The following is a 20,682-nucleotide window of genomic DNA, read 5'->3' as shown; positions in this document are numbered from 1 at the left end:
AACATATTAAGAAACGCACTGCTTCTTAAAAAATCACAATAATTTATGAAACAACATTCTTACCTTTCATCTTGTTTATAAAAAAAATATTAAATACTATCACAACGAAAAAAATGTGTAACTACCGATTTTTCTAAAATAATTTACCTTTTATACCATTCTAATATCAATTTAATCTATAAGTATGATCTATTACTATTGTACATTTGTGATATATTAAATCAATTGTAAAAACATCCAGATTAAAAGAGATTAATATTTTTTCTTCTTTGTATTGTAAGTGAATTTTACTAACGTTTTTTTCCTATATTGAAAATTTTTAATATATAACTCTTTGTGAATTTATCTTTAATATCTATGTTTTAAAATAAATTAATATTAATTGGCAAATATTATTGTTTTTTTATCGTTTTGATCATGGATCGCGTGGCACGACTCATGTCACTCACTCCTTTCAAGAACGACATAAATAAAAAAACTTGATTATTCAGGAAAACGTTTTTAAAGTTTAAAAATATAATACGATGTATTACAAATAAATATCAAGCCACTTATTGAATTTTTTACTGTGCAACATATCTTTTTAGGTAAAATCTGAAGGTTCTTTCTCCATTTGAAAAATAATTAAACAATACCTTTTCTTCAAAATGCAAAAACAACACTTTCTGCCCTGTAGCGTGTAAATATTAAGTTGAAAATACGCCTCTTTTGCTGGGATATAGTACATTTTCTGGGCATTCCTAAAACATGCACAACTGAAAATTGACGATTTTTGACGTTCTCGAAAGGAGTGAGCGATGTGGTAATGGCCGGGACATGTTGCAAGACAGGACCCCATAAGATGGACCTCTAAATTTTTGAGATGGAAATCATGGCAGAATAAAAGAGATCTCAAAAAACATGGTCTGACGACATCGCCAAAACACAGTAAGGGACATTTTTTTGTAGTACGTTTTTTTTGCATTTTTGGACTAAGTAGATTCTACTGTGCCGCACTGTGGGGGGTGGAAACTGGCTGCAAATAGCAACAGACGGATAAAATATAAATATATGGAAGATTCCTAAATCAACTATTACAGAATGGATGACAGAAGGCCAAAGAAGAAGAAAAAATTGTTGTTGATATTACTGTTTAGAGCTGCCCAAGACAGGGACACATAAAGTAAAACCTTAATATAATAGACCTGTATTTGAGGAACTTCGGATATAACGGGCAAAAAATCCTGTGGTGAAGCGGCGTTCACTATATTTTCCCTAAATAATATTGTAAATTTTCAGAAAAGTCATTAGAAATATAAAGCCATATATAAAAATATACAGGTCGTAAGTCCTGAAAATGTGCCAGAGAACTACGTTAGAGCCAGGCAACACAGACCATTTATTCATCGGTAATGCTTGTGGGGAGGATAATTGGTCTGCTGAACGGCCTACCAAGAGAGGTGGATCTGTTTCATCTCAGCACTACTAGATTTAGGCAATTTCACTCGGATTATAAAACTTGATGTATCCTTATTGGTTATTTTGTTTTGTCTTGTAGGTACTCTTGTTTTATTTTTCTTTTGGTACATTTTTTTAAGCTTTCTTTGAAACTTACTGTTGTTTTCTTACATGCTTTTTTTGAAATACATATATATGAATTCATGTAAATTGTAATCGGCTTTGTTGTTAAATTTAAATAAATAAATATCCATACGCTTCTTCATCTATGTTGAGATGTCAAAAAATAAAGATGACGGTGCATTTATCCAGAAAGATGAGTTAAACAACAGGCCTGATTCAGAGAAACAAGAAAAATAAATTATTTATGAATAATATAATATCAGTGCTTAAGAAAAAAATTCTCGGATGACTGAGCACGGATATTTTCGGTTGGTTATGCGTATCAGAATGATTCCGAGGCAATGTCGAAGACAACAAGACAACGTACTTTGATGGAAAAACTTTCCGAACACCTTATTAATTTGATGATTTATTCCATTTCTATTATTATTATTATTATTATTCATTTGACGTTTGATCTACCGGGTGATCGTAAATAAAGTATCAACTGTCAATATTTTATAATTAAAATGTAACTTTGTTTTAAAATCACTATAAATATTTCTTGACGACAGTTGTGACCAAGATTTGCTGCGTCCTGCGCCTCATCTCTTCATTCCTCACAAAGTCAAACCACCGCACGCCTAAGATTCTCCGCAAACACCTATTCTCAAAGCTTAGTACACGGCTGCTCTGGGCCCTTGTAAGGTGCCATGTTTCGCAGCCGTATAAGAGAACAGGAGCAATGCAGGCATTGTATAGGCGGCATTTGGTTTTCACCGAGTATAAATCCGATCTCCAGACAGCCTTCATACTGTTAAAAAAAAAAAGAAAAGGCGATTCAGTTGGCTTGGCCATGTACTCCGCATGCCTCCCGAGAGCCTTAATCAAGCTTGCCTCTTTTACAAGGCATCAGGTTCGCGCCGCCCAGGACGACCACTGCTGACAATTCGTCGGCAGTTCTCGTCAGAACTTCGGGACGCGGATCTGACTTGGGAGGATGCAAGGGAGCTGGCAGCCGACAGAAAAGCCTGGAGACAGTTTGTGGACTCCATATGCTCCACCTAGGGAGCGGATATGGTTATTATTATTATTATTATTATTATAAATATTTTATTATTTCTTAATTATAATGTCCACCGGTTTCGAAGCTAACCGCTTCTTTATCAAGACTGATTAATACTAAAACACTATCTACTAAACAAAATTCAAAATATTTTGAATTTTGTTTACATAAGACATTATAATTAAGTTATAATAAAATATTTTTAGTAATTTTAAAATAAAATTACATTTCAATTTTTAAAAAAATGAAATGACAAAGTCAATCCGTCCTCAATATAATTTTTTGTAGAATTTAAGGAATAGATCTATTGTCATTTCATATATTGTTTATTTACTACCCTAATGTATGGAAGTGAAGCATGGAGTTGGCAAAAAAATGTGAAAGTAGATTAAATACAGTTAAAATGCATAAAATTAAATGAAATTGTATTTACAAAGTATAATTAATAAATTGATGTATTTATTTATTAATAAATTATTGCAAAATATGCCTTTATGGTTAAAAACCTAGTGAAGATATATTATCGTTTTTTTTTTTAATTTTAAATATGTGTGTAAAATAAATAAACAAAAGTGAATTCCCTAATATAAAGTAGTACAGGAGAAACTGACCAACTAACAAAACGTAAAATGTTTAGGAGGGCCATTTAAATCACCTTTGCTTGGCAAGAAAATAAACATCGATGCACTTAGTCATTTTTAACAAGTATATTACTTAAATATAATATATTTTTACAAATATACTATACTTCCAAGTTTAAAATCACTTTGGGATTTTTTTTCAGGGCAATATTAAACTAGTAAGATATCAAATAGTCAATAATTACCTTTTTCGTAAAAAATGCACTTGGTCACTTTCTCCTGTGACTACAGTGTGTACGTTGGTGCTGAAATATAAAATATGTACATTAATATTTAGTATTTACTTTGCGGGTTTTTCAGCAACCTTTTTCAATTTTTGAAGGCTTCTTTTTTCAGACCACGTCTCGCGGTGAGATATCTGAAACGTGTACGTATTTAACCTACTCGATTCGCTTTCAATCTGGGTGGATATGTTGAAGTGTATGATTCTCTTATTTGCTCAGTTTATCCTTGACGTGTTTACGTTAAGACAACATAAATTTATTTTTTAATATGGTATTAAAAAAATATTTCTCTAGCAACTTTGTTGTCTTTGATCTACCTACAGATACCTACTGATCTTTTCAAAGAAATTGCTTCAGTATCCTTCAAACTTTCAGTTGAAAAATTATGTTATTATCTGATAAAAAATTTTTCTTTTAATTTTGACAAGATTTAAAAAAAAAAAAATACAGGTATTATTTTTTTATTTGGCATGAAATTTGTGGAATAATATGTTATAATTATAATATGAAAATTAAACATTTGTATAAGACCAATTTTACGTTTATAAAGGTAAATACAAGCTTCGAGAATTATGTACATATGTTTGGATTTTTGTCATCATCCGTTGATGAGAACATCTGTAGTTCTCGTATTTATAAGAACCGCTAGAGTGTTGAGAATCGATATATCGACTTTTCCAAAAGCAATCAATAGGACAATTTTTGCAAAAAATAATTATTTACTTAAATTGTATACATTTATTTAAAAGAACAGTTATAAACATATTTAAAATATTTTTTGCAGAGACTCACCAAGCCACCCTTTGTGTCTTGTCGGTAGTTCTTTGTTATATACATTTTTTATTGTTTTTATCCATTTTTACCTAATATACACACAAAAAAGAGAAAAAAAAGTTTGGCAATTTTAGTATACATAAGAAAAAAAAACTCTAAAACGGTTCATAAACTCTAAACTGGCCTTAAATAAAGCACACACACATATACACAAATAATATAAATAAAAAATAATATTATATCATTAATTAAGTACAAACAATAAAGTAGAGGCATAACGTAACTACAGAGTATAAGACATGTTATAACATATCTTATACTCTGTAGATTACTGTATAGTACAGATCTGTTAGATCTGTACAGTTGTACTTATAAGTAGGTACAAATATCTAGTAAATTAATGAAATTAAATTTTAAAAGTGTTTTATTTTTACATTTAAAATAACCAACAATGAAAAACGACATGTCATTATTTTAACTCATGAAATTATATGTTATCTTTAACCGGGATCAACACTGTTCAATATCATGGGGATTATTTTTTCGTGATGTAAGATAAAAATATAAAATACATTTCTTGCTAGAAATATTAAACATCGACTTATCGAGCATCAGTCACTGTATATTATAAAGGGTGTTTTTTTAGAGGTCAAATTGACAGTCAGACAGTTGAAACAATGATTGCATTTGAAAAATAAACCTCTGAAAAAAACACCTGTAGGTATACAAATAGTTGAATTGTTATAGTAATATACCAAAATTTTCGTTACATTCTCCAGTAATTCCTTTTCTATCCAACATATCAGACTATGGCCAGATCTGTTCATGCGAAAAATGTACCGTCTTTGAAGACTTTCAAGAAACGTCTGAAACATGACACTCTTTCTTAGAAATCTTAACTGTCCGTCATATCATTCTTCCTTGGATTCCTCTAACTTACCCCCTAAACTATTTATGGTACATTATCCTACTTCCTTTGCCTTTCTTGTTTTCATCTACATATTTAAAATTTCATTAATATAATATCGTTATTATTGCCAACAATTTGAGTGTGTCCAAAAACATGTTCACGAGTCTGGGTTTTCTCCATTTCAGGAGTTATTTGTACATTTTTTGTAATTTTTTTGAGGTGTGTAAAGTGATCACCTAACCAGCCTATAATGCCCCGTAAATATGCAGACTTCCATATTATCCTTCTGAGATGCTAAAAAAAGTTGTAACTAGTTGTTGATTTATTCATTCAAACCCTCATCCACACCCGGTGGTGCATAGGGCACTTATATAAATGCAGTGTTATCTTGATCGTTAACACATGAAGGAAATGTTATCAGTCCTCCGCCTCAGGTAGCTGTCTAGGGCAGTATTGAATAAATATTAGAGTGAAAAAAATTACTTATGTTTAATTGATACCCCCCCCTGGGAATCGAACCCTGGACCTCCAGTATGGTAGCCGAGCGTGCTGATCCTTACACTAAGGAGGTGGAAACACGTGTGGCTCTTCGCGCAGCGGCTCATTTATACTTCAATGAATAGTTTTTAATAAAATAAATATAAGGAAAAAAAAATATCGTGCATTTTTTAAATGCTGTAAATATAAATGACTTATTTATTGATTCAGATTTGTTCCAAATTTAGATATTTTTAATATTAATTGTGAGTTTTAAAATAATACAAAAGTTTAGAAAACCAATTAGAGAAAAAAAATTTGGAGGATTCTACGAAATACGTATTTTTTCGTTTTATTTATGAATATTTTATCACGGGATTCAAAAATATAAACGGTGGGTGAAAAATCTTACCGAATTTAGTACATAATATTATTTGGTAAACATGATATTTAGCAAACAGCTCTCACGGTAAATAAAAATCGGACCTTTGAAGACTCGTTCAAAGGGGTTGTGTTAACATGTTACATGTTGATTCTTTTAAAAACATTAAAATTTAATATCGTCTGTAATAAGAACTGCCTGGTCAAAAGAAAGTAGCTTTAATTGATAATTATTTCTATAATTAAATACAAAGGCATAGCCTATGATTGGGAATAAAATATAATATACACTATAAGATATAGCTAAATACAAAAGAATAAGAAAGAAAATAATAATGAAATGAAAAGAAAAAAAACTGTAGATTTTAAATAACTATTAAAACATAAGAAGAAAAAATAAACGGGTTCGAAATCACCAATTCGTATGATTAAAACCACAGCCTATGACGGTCGTCAGCCCCGTAAATGCCCAGACTTCCATATTCTTCTTCATCTTTGATGAGATATCAAAAATAATATGAAAATAACTCCTATAATTGGAGATAATCCAGATTTGTGAACAGGTATTTGGACACACTCAAAATGTTGTAAATAAATTAACTGGTCGAATTATAAGCTAAAATAATAAAAAAATGATATTTTTTGGCGTTTCTCAAGTATGTGATTATAATCCAGGATTCAAATGTCACATACTAATAAAAGAGTTTCTGCTCAATAAAAAAGCTTCTTTGCATCACAACAATAGATGTCTCCAGTGAAGTTCTAATGATTCAAGAACAACGTTTCGAAATCGGTTCATATATATAGAACTTCCAAGGATTTGAATAGTGTGGTTGTCAATAATGGGTAGAATTGGTTAACGTTACACATGTGTAAAGTGATCACTTAAACCAGTTTATGACGGTCGTCAGCCCCGTAAATGCCCAGACTGCCATATTCTTCTTCATCTTTGATGAGATGTCAAAAATAACAACTAAATTACCTAATTTTAATTGACACGACCAAAAAGTTTGTTTTAAAATTATACAATAATTTGGTGAGGAAATGAGTCAGCCATTTTACAAAGATATCTAATAATTTATGGGAACGTATAAAATATGAGTATTTTAATAGAGACCACGAAAAACGAATAGTTTCAAATGTACAGAGATCAATAAGATATTAACGTGGTTAGAAAATGACGAAAGAGAGTGATGGAAAAGACAAGCAGTGCACAATTTAGAAGTACCTTTAGTAAAGGATTATTCTAAATTTCATGATTTCAAAATTTATACTAATTCGTAAAAAAAATTACATACTTTTGGATCACACAGTATTTTGTACCGAGGATAAATATGTTCTGGGATAAAATGCAAATATTTTGTAGGTAAGTTACCAAAGTATGGACGCTGGTTATCATTTCTTATCCATTTCAAACCGGCTCGCGGTGACGTCAATAAAAACAAAATAAAACTAATTTTTTGTCGAATTATCTAGGTAAATCTATACATATGTATATATATATATATATATATATATATATGTGTATTTATGTATATATATATATATATATATATATATATATATATATATATATATATATATATATATATATATATATGTATAAATAAAGAACATTTTCCTCATTTGGTCTAACGAGCTTTGAGTATGTATTTTGTAATAAATGATGACCTACCCCAATTATCATCCAAAAATTATTATATAATTGAACTTTTTATAAAACAGAATTAATTAATTGATAATGGGGTGAGTACATACAAAACAGATCGTTTCTCCGGTCAAGACGTTCATGTTTTTATGTAGAATAATTTACTAATCCAATATTTTAAAATGCGTCATCGTTTGGACAAAAAAACACAAACATATATTTGTATATTGATATACATATATTATTGATTGATTAATGATTAATAAACGGAAGTATTCAACGTCAATTTAATTACGTTAAGAAAATAATGATAAAAGATTAATTTTTATCGGATTACTTATATCATGAGTATTCAAATAGGTAAACGTGGTTTATACTATTATAATCACTAATAAAACATTGACTTTTCAGGTACCCGAGTTTTTTGGCAAATTTATATTTATTTATTCACTTTTTTATTTATTTAAACATATAATATTACATACATAAGTCATTTATCTAATATTCCCGATGAGTAATTTCCATTACTCATTTTGGGACATGGTATTAAAGTTATCAAGACTGATAAACAAATAAGGAAACACGGAAAAAATTGTAAAATATAAAGCAATAAAGGATATAAAGCATTGAAAAAAACATAAGGTAAGAAAGAAAAAAATATTATAACTAACCACTAACACAAATATCTTTCTATAAAGTTTTTTTTTTAGTTCATTCATTATGGATCCCTGACTGTGTCCTATTTTATATATTGTAAGTCAGGCAACTGGTTAATTTGGGTATAAACAATATAAAGGGTCCGCCAAATAACTTTTTTTTTTGAAAATGCTATAAAAAACATCGAGTGTAGCTTCGGCTGTGTGGCACGTAGCGCCGTCCTGTTGAAACCAAATGTTGCCAATATCCTCCTCTTCAATTTTTGTGAACAAAAATCCGTTCAACATGGCCCGATAACGATCGCCATTGACTGTAACGGCCACTCCTTGCTCATTTTCAAAGAAAAATGGCCCAATTATGCCTCTGGACCAAAATCCGCACCAAACAGTGACTCGTTTTGGGTGTACCGGCTTTTCAATGTATGCGTGCGGGTTTTCTGTGCCCCAAATACGACAATTTTGCTTGTTTACATACCCGCCAAGATCAAAATGAGCTTCATCCGAAAAGATGATTTTTTTGGCAAAATCGGCATCTTCTGTAAGTCGATCGCAGGCCCACTCAGCGAAGCGAAAACGCATTGGATGGTCAGTTGGCTTCAACTCCTGAACCAATTGGACTTTGTATGGCGTCATACCAAGGTCTTTATGCAAAATTCGTCTCAATGATGTCTCCGAAATGTTCAATTGTTGAGAACGACGGTGAATTGATGTTGATGGCGCTTCACGCACACTTTCTGCCACAACATCGATATTCTCGGGTGTACGCACTGTTTTTGGCTTTTCACGCTTTGGTTTATCGATGAGGATGCCAGTTTCTTTCACTTTTTTCACAAGATAACGAACATACGGAGCTGACGGTGCTTCTCTTCTTCCAAAAACCGTACGCAATTTTCGCACACATTCTGCAACATTACCATGATTTTCAAAGTAATGTCGCAATATTTCCCAGCGTTGTTCAAGCGTATACACAACCATATTCGCTTAGCGGAAGGATAAAACTAATTATCTGTCAAATCAGACATGAGCTAAGTGTTACCATTCACGAAATAAGCACTAGTTAAAAAAAAAAACTTTAGATGGCGGACCCCGTATTTCAAGGACCTTACTCCAAACTTAGTGGTGTTTATCAGCTCCAAATGTATTTTATTATGTCTTCTTGTATTATAATGATATCCAGTGTCTGATATAATATTTTTTTGTCATCTCAACAGACAACGAAGAATATGGAAGTCTGGGCATTTACACGGCTTACGACCGTCATAGGCTTGGCTATACCGTCATGGCATAGACAATCGTAAGCCGTATAAATCCCCAGACTTCCATATTCTTCTTCATCTATATAAAGATGATAAAAAAAGTGTAAAAAATAAAACCTTATTAGAGATTATCCAGATTTGTGAACAAGTATCTGGGTACACTAAAAATGCTGTAAAATATGAATATTATCAAACATATTTTTTTTATATTTACTAATATTATATTTAAAGTGTGCTCCTCTTCATTATGACTCTCAGCATCCAATGAAATACCCTCCGTATACAAAGAAAAACGAAGATCTGAAAACACTCACACATCACGACTACCCTAATCATGCTGTACGGGGATGGGGGTGTGTGGTAGGGATTTTGTGGGAGGAAACCACCCCTACAGTATGTATAAAAGGACAAAAGCGGTGGCCGTTCAGTTACTCTGCGATTTACCTGTCCGACAGCAAGACGAATTCAACTCCATTAAATATTTCGGATCTGAAAATCTTCGCATTCATTATCTGTAATAATTACATTAATATTTCACAAAAAATAACAAAGATTATTGTATATTAATATTCAAATTTTGGGAGCATAATGGGAAACTCAAGGTAAGAATTTTTATTTCATAAAAAATATGTACTTGAGGGTGCTGGAACCAAAAATAGAGCTATCCATCAATATTATGAAATGAGTTCATAATCAACATCAGTTTTATCCAAATCAGATATGATCATAGGCCAACCAAATAAATAAATAGATCGGAGAACCGCAGAAACCAAATTTTAACTTTTTTAAGAAAAATACACAGATATCATTGTTAATTAAATAAATTATTTTTTCATGAATTAATTCGGCACTGTGGTAATAAGTATCCATTTTTAATTAAAGTTCTACTTGGTAAATAGGTACCACTATTTTCAAACACCGTACGTGAAGCTAAGTCTAAATTTTAGAGTTGTGTCCTTGGGATATTGAAGGATGAAGAGGGGGAAGGAGCTGTTTCTTATTTTTATTTATTAAATGATTTATTATTCTTAATCAGTGGGAACATAGACAATAGAGGAATTTAGAATAAGCCTCACATACGATGTTTGAAAATGATCCGGAATGCATCGAAATACAATAGTGTCACATTAGATTTTAAGAAATAGTGGTATTTACTAAGTAAAGTTTTATTAAATTTAATCAGTACATATAATTAAAACAAGTATCTTGAGTAAAAATAAATGGATATGCTAAGTATTAAATTAGTAAAATAGTAGTCTTTTGTCAGAAACAAATTGAACTATCGAGAAATTGTAACGTGTATCCGCATTACGGTAGTACTCGCCAAATAAAAATTAAATTATTTTTTAATTCAATTTATTTTATTAGTTATTTATTCATTTATTTATTTACTTTTACAATACTGTCAATATGAGTATGGACATTTTTTTGTAACAGGAAGGTTGGCCACTGCTTGATCCTCTTAATGATTCTCTGCACCTCGTGGTGCACTGGGCAGGTGACGTTCAGTCGGGACTGGAACGCCGGGAAGAGGGCGGCACCGACTGACACGGACTGCAAGAGCTCTGCCAAGTCCACAGCTGCTATTTGTCACATGCTATTGGTAAATATCTCGAATTTCAGGTCCAGGTATACGCAGATACGCGCAGTTTGTAAAACAAGACACCGTTCGTGTGGCTACGTGATTTAAATACGAGTATGTCACTCAGTGTTGCCATATCGCTCACTCCTTTCAAGAACGTCATAAATAAAAAATCGTCAATTTTCAGTTGTGCATGTTTTCGGAATGCCCAGAAAATGTAAACAACCTAAAACTTGTAAAAAACCTTCAGGTTTTACCTAAAAAGATCTGTTGCACAGTAAAAAGTTCAATAAGTGGCTTGATATTTATTTTTAATACGTTGTATTATATTTTTAAACTTTAAAAACGTTCTCCTGAAAAATCAAGTTTTTTGATATATGACGTTCTTGAAAAGAGTGAGCGATATTCCAAACCAAAAAATCTGAATCAAATAGTCTAGAAATATGTATAAATCCTGTAGAGAATCAATAACCAAAAATATAAAATTTATTTTATACACATTTTTACTAATTTTAGAAATCAAATCCTTTTCTATTTTTAGTTTGTAGCATGGATCATTGTAGTTGTTTTGATAATAATAATCCTTTAACTTATTATCAAATGTTAATCATGCTCAAATCTATACTTATTTTCATTCTTCTTTTTTATCATATACTATGTCCAATTCCAAAAATCTGTATAAAACTAAAAGTACTACCTAAGAGTAAAATCTGTCATCTGTAACGGCAGCCTCAAATCTGTATCAATACAGATAAATCTGTATATATGGCAATACTGATGTCACTAGCATGATCGAAACGTACGGTCGTAGGTATATCAATAGCATGATCGAAATATACGATCGTATGTCACTAGCATGATCGGAACGTACGGTCTATGTCACTAGCATGATCGAAACGTACGGTCGTACGCCATTAGCATGATCGAAAATCTCATTGTGAAAAAGTCGTTATTGGAAGCAGTTTTGACAATTTGAAACTATCTAATTGACCATCACGCCGCTTCCCCGCAGGAGTAGGCAGAGAATAGAATGCCACACTAAGCTGTCATTGCAAACAATCTTAGCATCTCCACATTCATGCATCTCCTCATACAAAATCTGTCAATCATTCCGACTCCTGACCTAACCATTTTCATTCACTAAGAACAAATTTTCCTCGGTCTTCCTCTGCTTCTAGTTTTAACTACAGTCGCCTCATAAATTTGCTTTACTTTTATTTCTTCACTCATTCGTTCCACATGCCCAAACACTCTCAGCACACTTTATTCTCAGACTAGAACACTTTCAATTCGTTTGAAATATATATTTGATAATGCCAAGTTTTTTATAGTAAAAAACACGTTCAAAATACAGAATATTTTAAACCAAATTTTATTAATTTATTCGTATTAACATAAAAATAATTTTTCAAAATTATTCGTACTATAAATATCCAAAACACAAAAAAGTCATGAAAAAATCATGTTTAAAAAAAATCTGATATTTGGTTCTGGCTTGTAATTTTTTAATTTTATTACTATAAATTCATAAACTCGAGAAAATATATAAAAGAGTAAATTTAAGCATTGTTTTGAATTATAATTGATTTACATATGATAAATTAATTATTTTTTTATAATGACTCAAGCGCAACATTTTTACGCTAAATACGTCACTACCTCCATTCAAAATATTTTTTTCTAAATAACTACAACATTTTGACGTGAATATCATAAAAAATTCAATGAATTGCATTGCGTAGTTAAGTACTTACACTTGACTAGTTTTATAATTTCAATTGATAATTGTTCGTTTCATGATCGTTACTGCCATCTATGTAAGAATTGAAAAATGATTTTTGATACAATGATAATAGGTTATTACAGAGCTCTGCAAAAAATTATTAAGAACCCGTTATCACTTGAGACGTGTTTTGCTCTGTTTTACATATTCTAGATGTTATGATTTTCCATCAGTTCTTTGTTTTATTGTCATATTTTTTTTAAGGATGAACTTCGACAACTCGTTTCTTGCGAATCCAGAGTGATGATGCGACTGCTCCAAGCGGACGATATTGAAAGTAACCCCGTTTCTATATTCGCGGGTCGGCGATAGATGGCACTAACATACAGAGAACACATCAAACCTGACACGGAAACAATTGGCATGGATTTCAAATTTAACACGGCACGAACTTACGTAGAATATTTTAATTTTAAGAATTGAATAATTGACAACGTATCGTTAAATGTATCATTATAAAATATCTTTTAATTGAGACAAAATTAAATTAAAATTGATATTTAAAATATCTCACTAGAATAATGATCAAATCATGTAGGTATTTGACATAAAAGTAACATCTACTTTAATATTTTTTGGTACCTACCTACGTATTTATTATTCCATGTAATTATAATTTTTTATTAATCATTTCAATAGTTGCAATTTCAGATTCAATATATCTAATGTAAGGAAAATTATATTATGATTTAAATTAAATTTATTTATTGACTTATTTCTAAAATATCAGGACTTTGACATTTATCCATTTGAACATTGGTTTATATCATTTTATAATTTTGAAACCAAACTATTATGTAATTTTTTGAAATAAATATTTTGATTTAAAATTTTGATAATGAAACCTCTACTTATATCTACATGGTCACCTTTGCTTGCGGTAGCTTGAAGACAGCTTCAAGCTGCTAAATCTGTTGGAGGTCTTTGCAAAATTTCTTTTAAGAAAAGTAAGAACTGATAACAGGGAATGGGAAGACATGGAAAATGAATTTAATAGAAAGAATTTTTAATACGTTTTTACTATTTTCATTAATGATTCGGCTGTCACTTCGTGGGAATATCTATTTATTTTTATGTAAATTTTACTTGGTAAATACCACTATTTCTAGTAGTGGTAGTTATCAGGTAAAACTTAAATTAAACATACATTTTTACCGTCAAAGTCCTCAAGTAAATTATTTCAATACCTTCGTCCGTACCCGATGGTGCATAGGGCGGTGCATCACATAACGCAGTGTTATATTGATCGTTAACATATGAAGAGAAGGTGATCAACCCTCCGCTTCAGGTACCAATCTAGCGTAGCATTGAATAAATATTAGAGGTTTATCGTTTATTGGATTATTGAAAAATTATTTACTTCATACATAAACCATATCGCTCACTCTTTTCAAGAACGTCATAAATAAAAAATCGTCAATTTTCAGTTGTGCAGTATGTTTTCGGAATGTCCAGAAAATGTACTATATCCCAGCAAAAGAGGCATGTTTTTAACTTAATATTTACCCGCTACAGGGTAGAAAATGTTGTTTTTGCATTTTGAAGAAAAGGTATTGTTTAGTTATTTTTTAAATAAACTAAATATTTTTCAAATGGAGAAAAAAACCTTCAGGTTTTACCTAAAAAGATATGTTGCACAGTAAAACGTTCAATAAATGACTTTTATTATTTTTAATACATTTCATTATATTCTTAAACATTAAAAACGTTCTCCTGAAAAATCAAGTTTTTTTTATTTATGACGTTCTTGAAAGGAGTGAGCGATATGTACAATAAATATGCTTTATGTTCAGAAAATTATTTTATAACCAACCTTTTAGATTAGATTAAATTAAATTAGAATTACTACCCTACCTCTCTATCAAGAATTCAAATAAATATATAAAATAATTTGGATATTTAAATATCTAAAAAAAAATATAATAATAATCTCTCTACGTAAACAGATTATTTATCACGTGTTTAATTTTTGTCTGTAATCATAACCAATGATATATTACTTAAGTATATAAGTAGGTACTTTTCTCGAAATGTGTCAATAAGATCGTTAAAAATCTTATAGTAACTTATCTTATTCTTATTGTATATTGCACATTTAAAATATGCTGGTAAATAGCTTTTAAACTTTCGAAGAGAAAAGAGAAAAATAAATATAAAAGAGAAAAATAAATATAAAATTATTGTTAATTATTTTTAAACACGTGTCAAAATAATATATATATATATATATATATATATATATATATATATATATATATATATATATATATATATATATATATATATATATATATATAAATATATATATATAAATATATATATATATATATATATATATATATATATATATATATATATATATATATATATATATAAATATATATATATATACATATATATATATATATATATATATATATATATATATATATATATATATATATATATATATATATATATATATATATATATATATATATAAATATATATATATATATACATATATATATATATATATATATATATATATATATATATATATATATATATATATATATATATATATATATAAATATATATATATATATATATATATATATATAAGTATATATATATATATATATATATATATATATATATATATATATATATATATATATATATATATATATATATATATATATATATATATATATATATATATATATATATATATATATATATATATAATATATATATATATATATACATATACATATATATATATATATATATATATATATATATATATATATATATATATATATATATATATATATATATATATATATATATATATATATATATACATATATATATATATATATATATATATATATATATATATATATATATATATATATATATATATGTATATTTATTTATCACATAACCTATGTATACCTATGCAAGAATTTATTTAGACTATCTTTAATTTAATTTATAATAAAATGTCATCGATTATTTGCTACTTTGTTTTATTTTTTAATTAATCCTTACATGGTCTAATATATATAATCCTTGCTAGTAATAAAGTAGAAAAAAAATAAAACCTCTTTTTATATTGTTGTAAAAAATTATTTATTAATATACTTAAAGATCCGATGTAGACTGATACAGAGGAAAAATTATGAAAAAGAAATCTCTCATGATCCAATTAATCCAATTCATATGGTGAATTGAAATGGATTTTACCGACATACAGTACAGGAGAAAAATTATGTTTGCATGCAAATTGAAAGTAAATAAACTTTATTATTATTTACATGTTTAATAGCGCGCAATTAATTAATTCCCCCCCCCCCCCACCAATGAACTGTGAATATGACAGATAATTTAAAACATTTGTCATCAAACAAAAATAATAAAATTTGAACGTATCTCGGGGTTTAGTGTTATAATAAATAGCATGATGTACACCCATTCCAATGGACTGTGAAAATAAAATATTTGTTTATTATTTATTAGGTATAATACACTGATAAACGTACATCTTGATTGAAATGGAATTTTTATTTTTATAATAAATTGTAGAAATAATACATTTTTGGGTAAATACGCGTATTATTTCTATTTACAAACTGACGTTTTGGTCATAGCTCGTTGTAAGTAAATGTCGAATCTAAAAATAATAAAAAATTGAAGTAAAATATCTGTGAACAAAGTTGTGTGTGTACGTTGAAAGTGACTTTATTGTCTATTCGATAAAAATCGATAATGACTATTTTTTTTAAGCGAACATTATTTTTTGTCTTCGATTCGTCATCGTAACTACAATATTCGTGATTTTTAGCATAGATATCACGTGTGTTTGACATAGTTTCATGTAACGAAAAAAGTAAGGAAAGGCCACAAAAATTAAATAATTCGCTTTCCGTTTCACGCGGGTCCAATTCAGTCAATCGTGGATACCATATATAAAGTGTGTACACAATTTTATTTGCAGGACAAACAAAATTCAACCGAATGCAGCTGCCATCATGCATGGCGGTGTATGGTGCATGGAATATGAATGCATTCTATCCATAATGCATACCTGATACACATTCTGCCCTATATTACGTATCATATATTATGTTTAATGTCTCCCAATAATGGGTAGCAATATACTGCATGCAATTACAATTTTCAGTTCATTCTGGGTACATAAATCTTCACAACATTTTTAGTGTGTCTTTTGATGCGTGAGTTATTTTAAAAATGCACATGTCGCTCACTTCTTTCGACAATGTCATATATCAAAAATCGACAATTTTCAGTTGTGCATGTTTTCGGAATGCCCAAAAAATTTACTATATCTCAGCAAAAGCGGCTTATTTTAAACCTAATATTTACCCGGTACAGGGCAGAAAGTATTGTTTTTGCATTTTGAAGATAAGGTATTGTTTAAATATACTTAGTATTTTTCAAATGGAGAAAAAACATTTAGGTTTTACCTAAAAAGATCTATTGCATAGTAAAAAGTTCAATAAGTGACTTGATATTTATTTTTAATACATTGTATTATATTTTTAAACTAATTAATAAATACAAAAACGATCTCCTGAAAATCAAGTTTTTTTGATTTATGACATTGTTGAAAGGAGTGAGCGATGTAAGGATTGTGTTAGCGCATAGTTGTTTGATTGTCATTGTTTTTATGTTTCTCTATATTTTTTTAAAATATTTCTTTACGATTATATACGTGAAAAACTTGTTCACAAGTCAGGGTTTTCCCCATTTTAGAATTGTTTTCACTTGACATCTTTTTTTTCGACATGGATCAAGGAAAATGTAAAAACAAAAATGTCTCTGCTACATAAAAACTTTTCGCAATCCAACATAGAAAGCGGTTTTGAACTCAAATGTACTGTATCATGAGATTTATGATGTCTGTAGGAGTTTTACAATTTCGAGTAGTGTGATTGTCAATCATGGGTAGAACGGTGAATGTTGAACTAGCCTATAACAAGTCATACGCCCTGTAAAAACGCAAACTTCCATATTCTTCTTCATCTGTGTTGATATGTCAAAATAAATTAAAGTTAGTACGAATGTTTAAAATAAGGACAAGGGGTATTTAAAGTAAAAAAAGTATAGTATCTAATATATAAGTAGTAAAAAGATTTTTTTGTCAGAAATGAATTAAATAAGTTAAACTAAGAAATCAATCAAAAATTTGTAGCTGACTGTAGTTTATATTGGTAAAATTAGCTCAAGAGATCACAGATTTGCAGTAGATTCGAGTGAATTTAAACTAAACGTACATATAAAGCAATAAGTAAGAGTACCGCTGAGTAGAGATCACCGCTTTGCAGTAGATTCGAGTGACTTTGAGCTAAACGTTCTTATAAAGCAATAAGTTAGAAACCACTGAGAAGAGATCACCGCTTTGCAGTAGATTCAAGTGACTTTGAGCTAAACGCACTTATAAAGCAATAAGTTGGAGTATCGATGAGTAGAAATCAGAGCTTTGCAGTAGATTCAAGTGACTTTGAGCTAAACACACTTATAAAGCAATAAGTTAGAGTACCGATTAGTAGAAATCAGAGCTTAGCAGTAGATTCAAGTGACTTTGAGCTAAACGCACTTATAAAGCAATAAGTTAGAGTACCGATGATTCCGTCCCACCAATTTGTCCTCGCACAATACAAAATACACTGTCGGGAGTCGACCCGGTGCAATTTGCAGTTGTAAATTATTATCAAAATATTGAATGCGTATTGAAACGGTTCCGGTGATTTAAGGGATCTTTTGTGTCGCGAAATGGCAAAACAGCGTATAGTTGTACCAGTAGAGTCGTATCCGCCACTCAGAACGGGATTCATCAGTTATTTTTTTATTAATTTGTGAACGAGGATTTTTATATTAATTTGGACAGACCCAAAATATTCTGGTAAAATTTTAAGCTGCATACGAATTGAAAATCAACTCAATGAGAGAGCTTTTATTTAGCAGAAACCCTTCTATTTGTATGGATGCAAGATTCAAACCTAATTATCTTACACACTGGGAGACGCCTTAAAAGATGTAAAATTTAGCCAGTTATTTTATTCACAACATTTTGGGTGAATCAAAATCCTTATTCACAAATATGGGTTTCTCCACTTTCAGTTTGAAAAGCTTTCTTAACTCAACCATATGGTTGATTTGAGTTAGCTGTGTTTAGTAGGGACCCTTTTAAATGTATGCAAGATCCTTACCGAGTCATTTTACTTACTGGTAGACGCCTGAAAGTATAAATTAAAATAATTATGACGTATTATTATATATTTATTTATTTTTAAAACATATTACACACATAAGTCACAAATATAATATTCCCGATGAGTAATTTCCATTACTCATTTTGGGACATGGGATTTAAGTTAACAAGACTGTAAAATAAAATAAAAAAGGAAGTAATAATTAATAAATCAAAGGGAAAAATCTAAAATATAAAGCTATAAAAGATACAGTGAAAAAGCATATAAAAAACAATTGGTAAGAAGCATGTTTGAAGGGGAAATTAGAAAACATAACTAATCACTAACACAAATATCATTCAACTTTTTCAGTTTATTAATTTTGGATCTCTGACTGGGTTCTATTTTATATATCGCTCACTCCTTTCAAGAACGTCATAAATCAAAAATCGACAATTTTCAGTTTTGCATATTTTCGGAATGCCCATAAAATATACTATATCCCAGCAAAAGAGGCATATTTTGAACTTAATATTTACCCGCTACAGGGCAGAAAGTGTTGTTTTTGCATTTTGAAGAAAAGGTATTCTTTATTATTTTTTTTTAAATATACTTAATAAATATTTTTCAAATGGAGAAAAAACCTTTATGTTTTACCTAAAAAGATCTGTTGCATAGTAAAAAGTTCAATAAGTGGCTTGATATTTATTTTTAATACATTGTATTATGTTTTAAAACTTTAAAAACGTTCCCCTGAAAAATATTTTTTTTATTTATGACGTTCTTGAAAGGAGTGAGCGATATGTTAGGTAGCTGGTTAATTTGGTAAAATTATTAATATATACTCGTGCATGTTAGTCGTTATACTGGAAGGACTATGTGTGCATTAAACGTCTACAGTCTACGTATCCCCTCCGTACAATCAATTATTGGCATTCCATTAACAGCTTGGACCAAATGTGCGAAAAAATTTACTCGACCGTGTAATTGGCGATCGATTTATAAGATACAATATGTGTGGGGATTTTGTTCAATGTGGAGCTTTTGAGAAACTTAGATTAGCGATTGTTGATTTTTATCTGCTCTAACGGAAAATGTGACAAATTGATGTGATTTTTGATCTCATACCGCGGGACTTGTTTCAATGGCAAGTAAAAAATGTAAATATATAAATATTCATGTTATTTTTTGACATCTCATCAAAGATGAAGAAGAATATGGAAGTCTGGGTATTTACGGAGCTGACAACCGTCATAGGCTGGTTTAAGTAATCACTTTACACACGTGTAACATTCACTAATTCTACCCATTATTGACAACCATACTACTCAAATTCTTAGAAGTTCTATATATTTGAACCAATTTTGAAATATTATTCTTGAATCGCTTGAACATCACTAGAAACATCTATTGGTGTGGTATAAAAAGAAGCTTTTTTATTGAGCAGAAACTCTTTCATAAGTATGTGAGGTCGGAATCCTGGATTATAATCACACACATAATAAACGCCAGAAAATATCATTCTCATTTTCATTATTTAAG

The 20,682-nt window shown here is 29.5% G+C and overlaps 1 protein-coding gene across 1 annotated transcript; it reads left to right on the top strand.

Moving 5' to 3' along the window:
• The first annotated feature begins 10,026 nt into the window (after positions 1-10,026).
• Positions 10,027-13,573, top strand: LOC148313026 (hypertrehalosaemic prohormone-like). Its single transcript, XM_088270334.1, has 3 exons — positions 10,027-10,174; positions 11,010-11,175; positions 13,142-13,573. Exons 1-3 carry the CDS (start codon positions 10,161-10,163, stop codon positions 13,247-13,249), a joined length of 288 nt encoding a protein of 95 aa, XP_088126460.1. The 5' UTR covers positions 10,027-10,160; the 3' UTR covers positions 13,250-13,573.
• The last annotated feature ends 7,109 nt before the right edge of the window (positions 13,574-20,682 follow it).

This window comes from Brachycentrus maculatus, unplaced genomic scaffold (genome assembly GCF_059751285.1).
Source record: "Brachycentrus maculatus isolate JH-2025_06_01 unplaced genomic scaffold, ASM5975128v1 h1tg000026l, whole genome shotgun sequence".
NCBI lineage: Eukaryota > Metazoa > Arthropoda > Insecta > Trichoptera > Brachycentridae > Brachycentrus > Brachycentrus maculatus.
Note: the sequence above shows the minus strand (reverse complement) of the source record. Positions and strands in the feature narration are given on the sequence as shown.

Bases quoted from the DNA above. Each gene is read 5' to 3' on its own strand.
- LOC148313026 (XM_088270334.1), top strand. The intron at 11,176-13,141 runs GTAAATATCTCG...ATTTTTTTTAAG, and splicing joins CTATTTGTCACATGCTATTG to GATGAACTTCGACAACTCGT.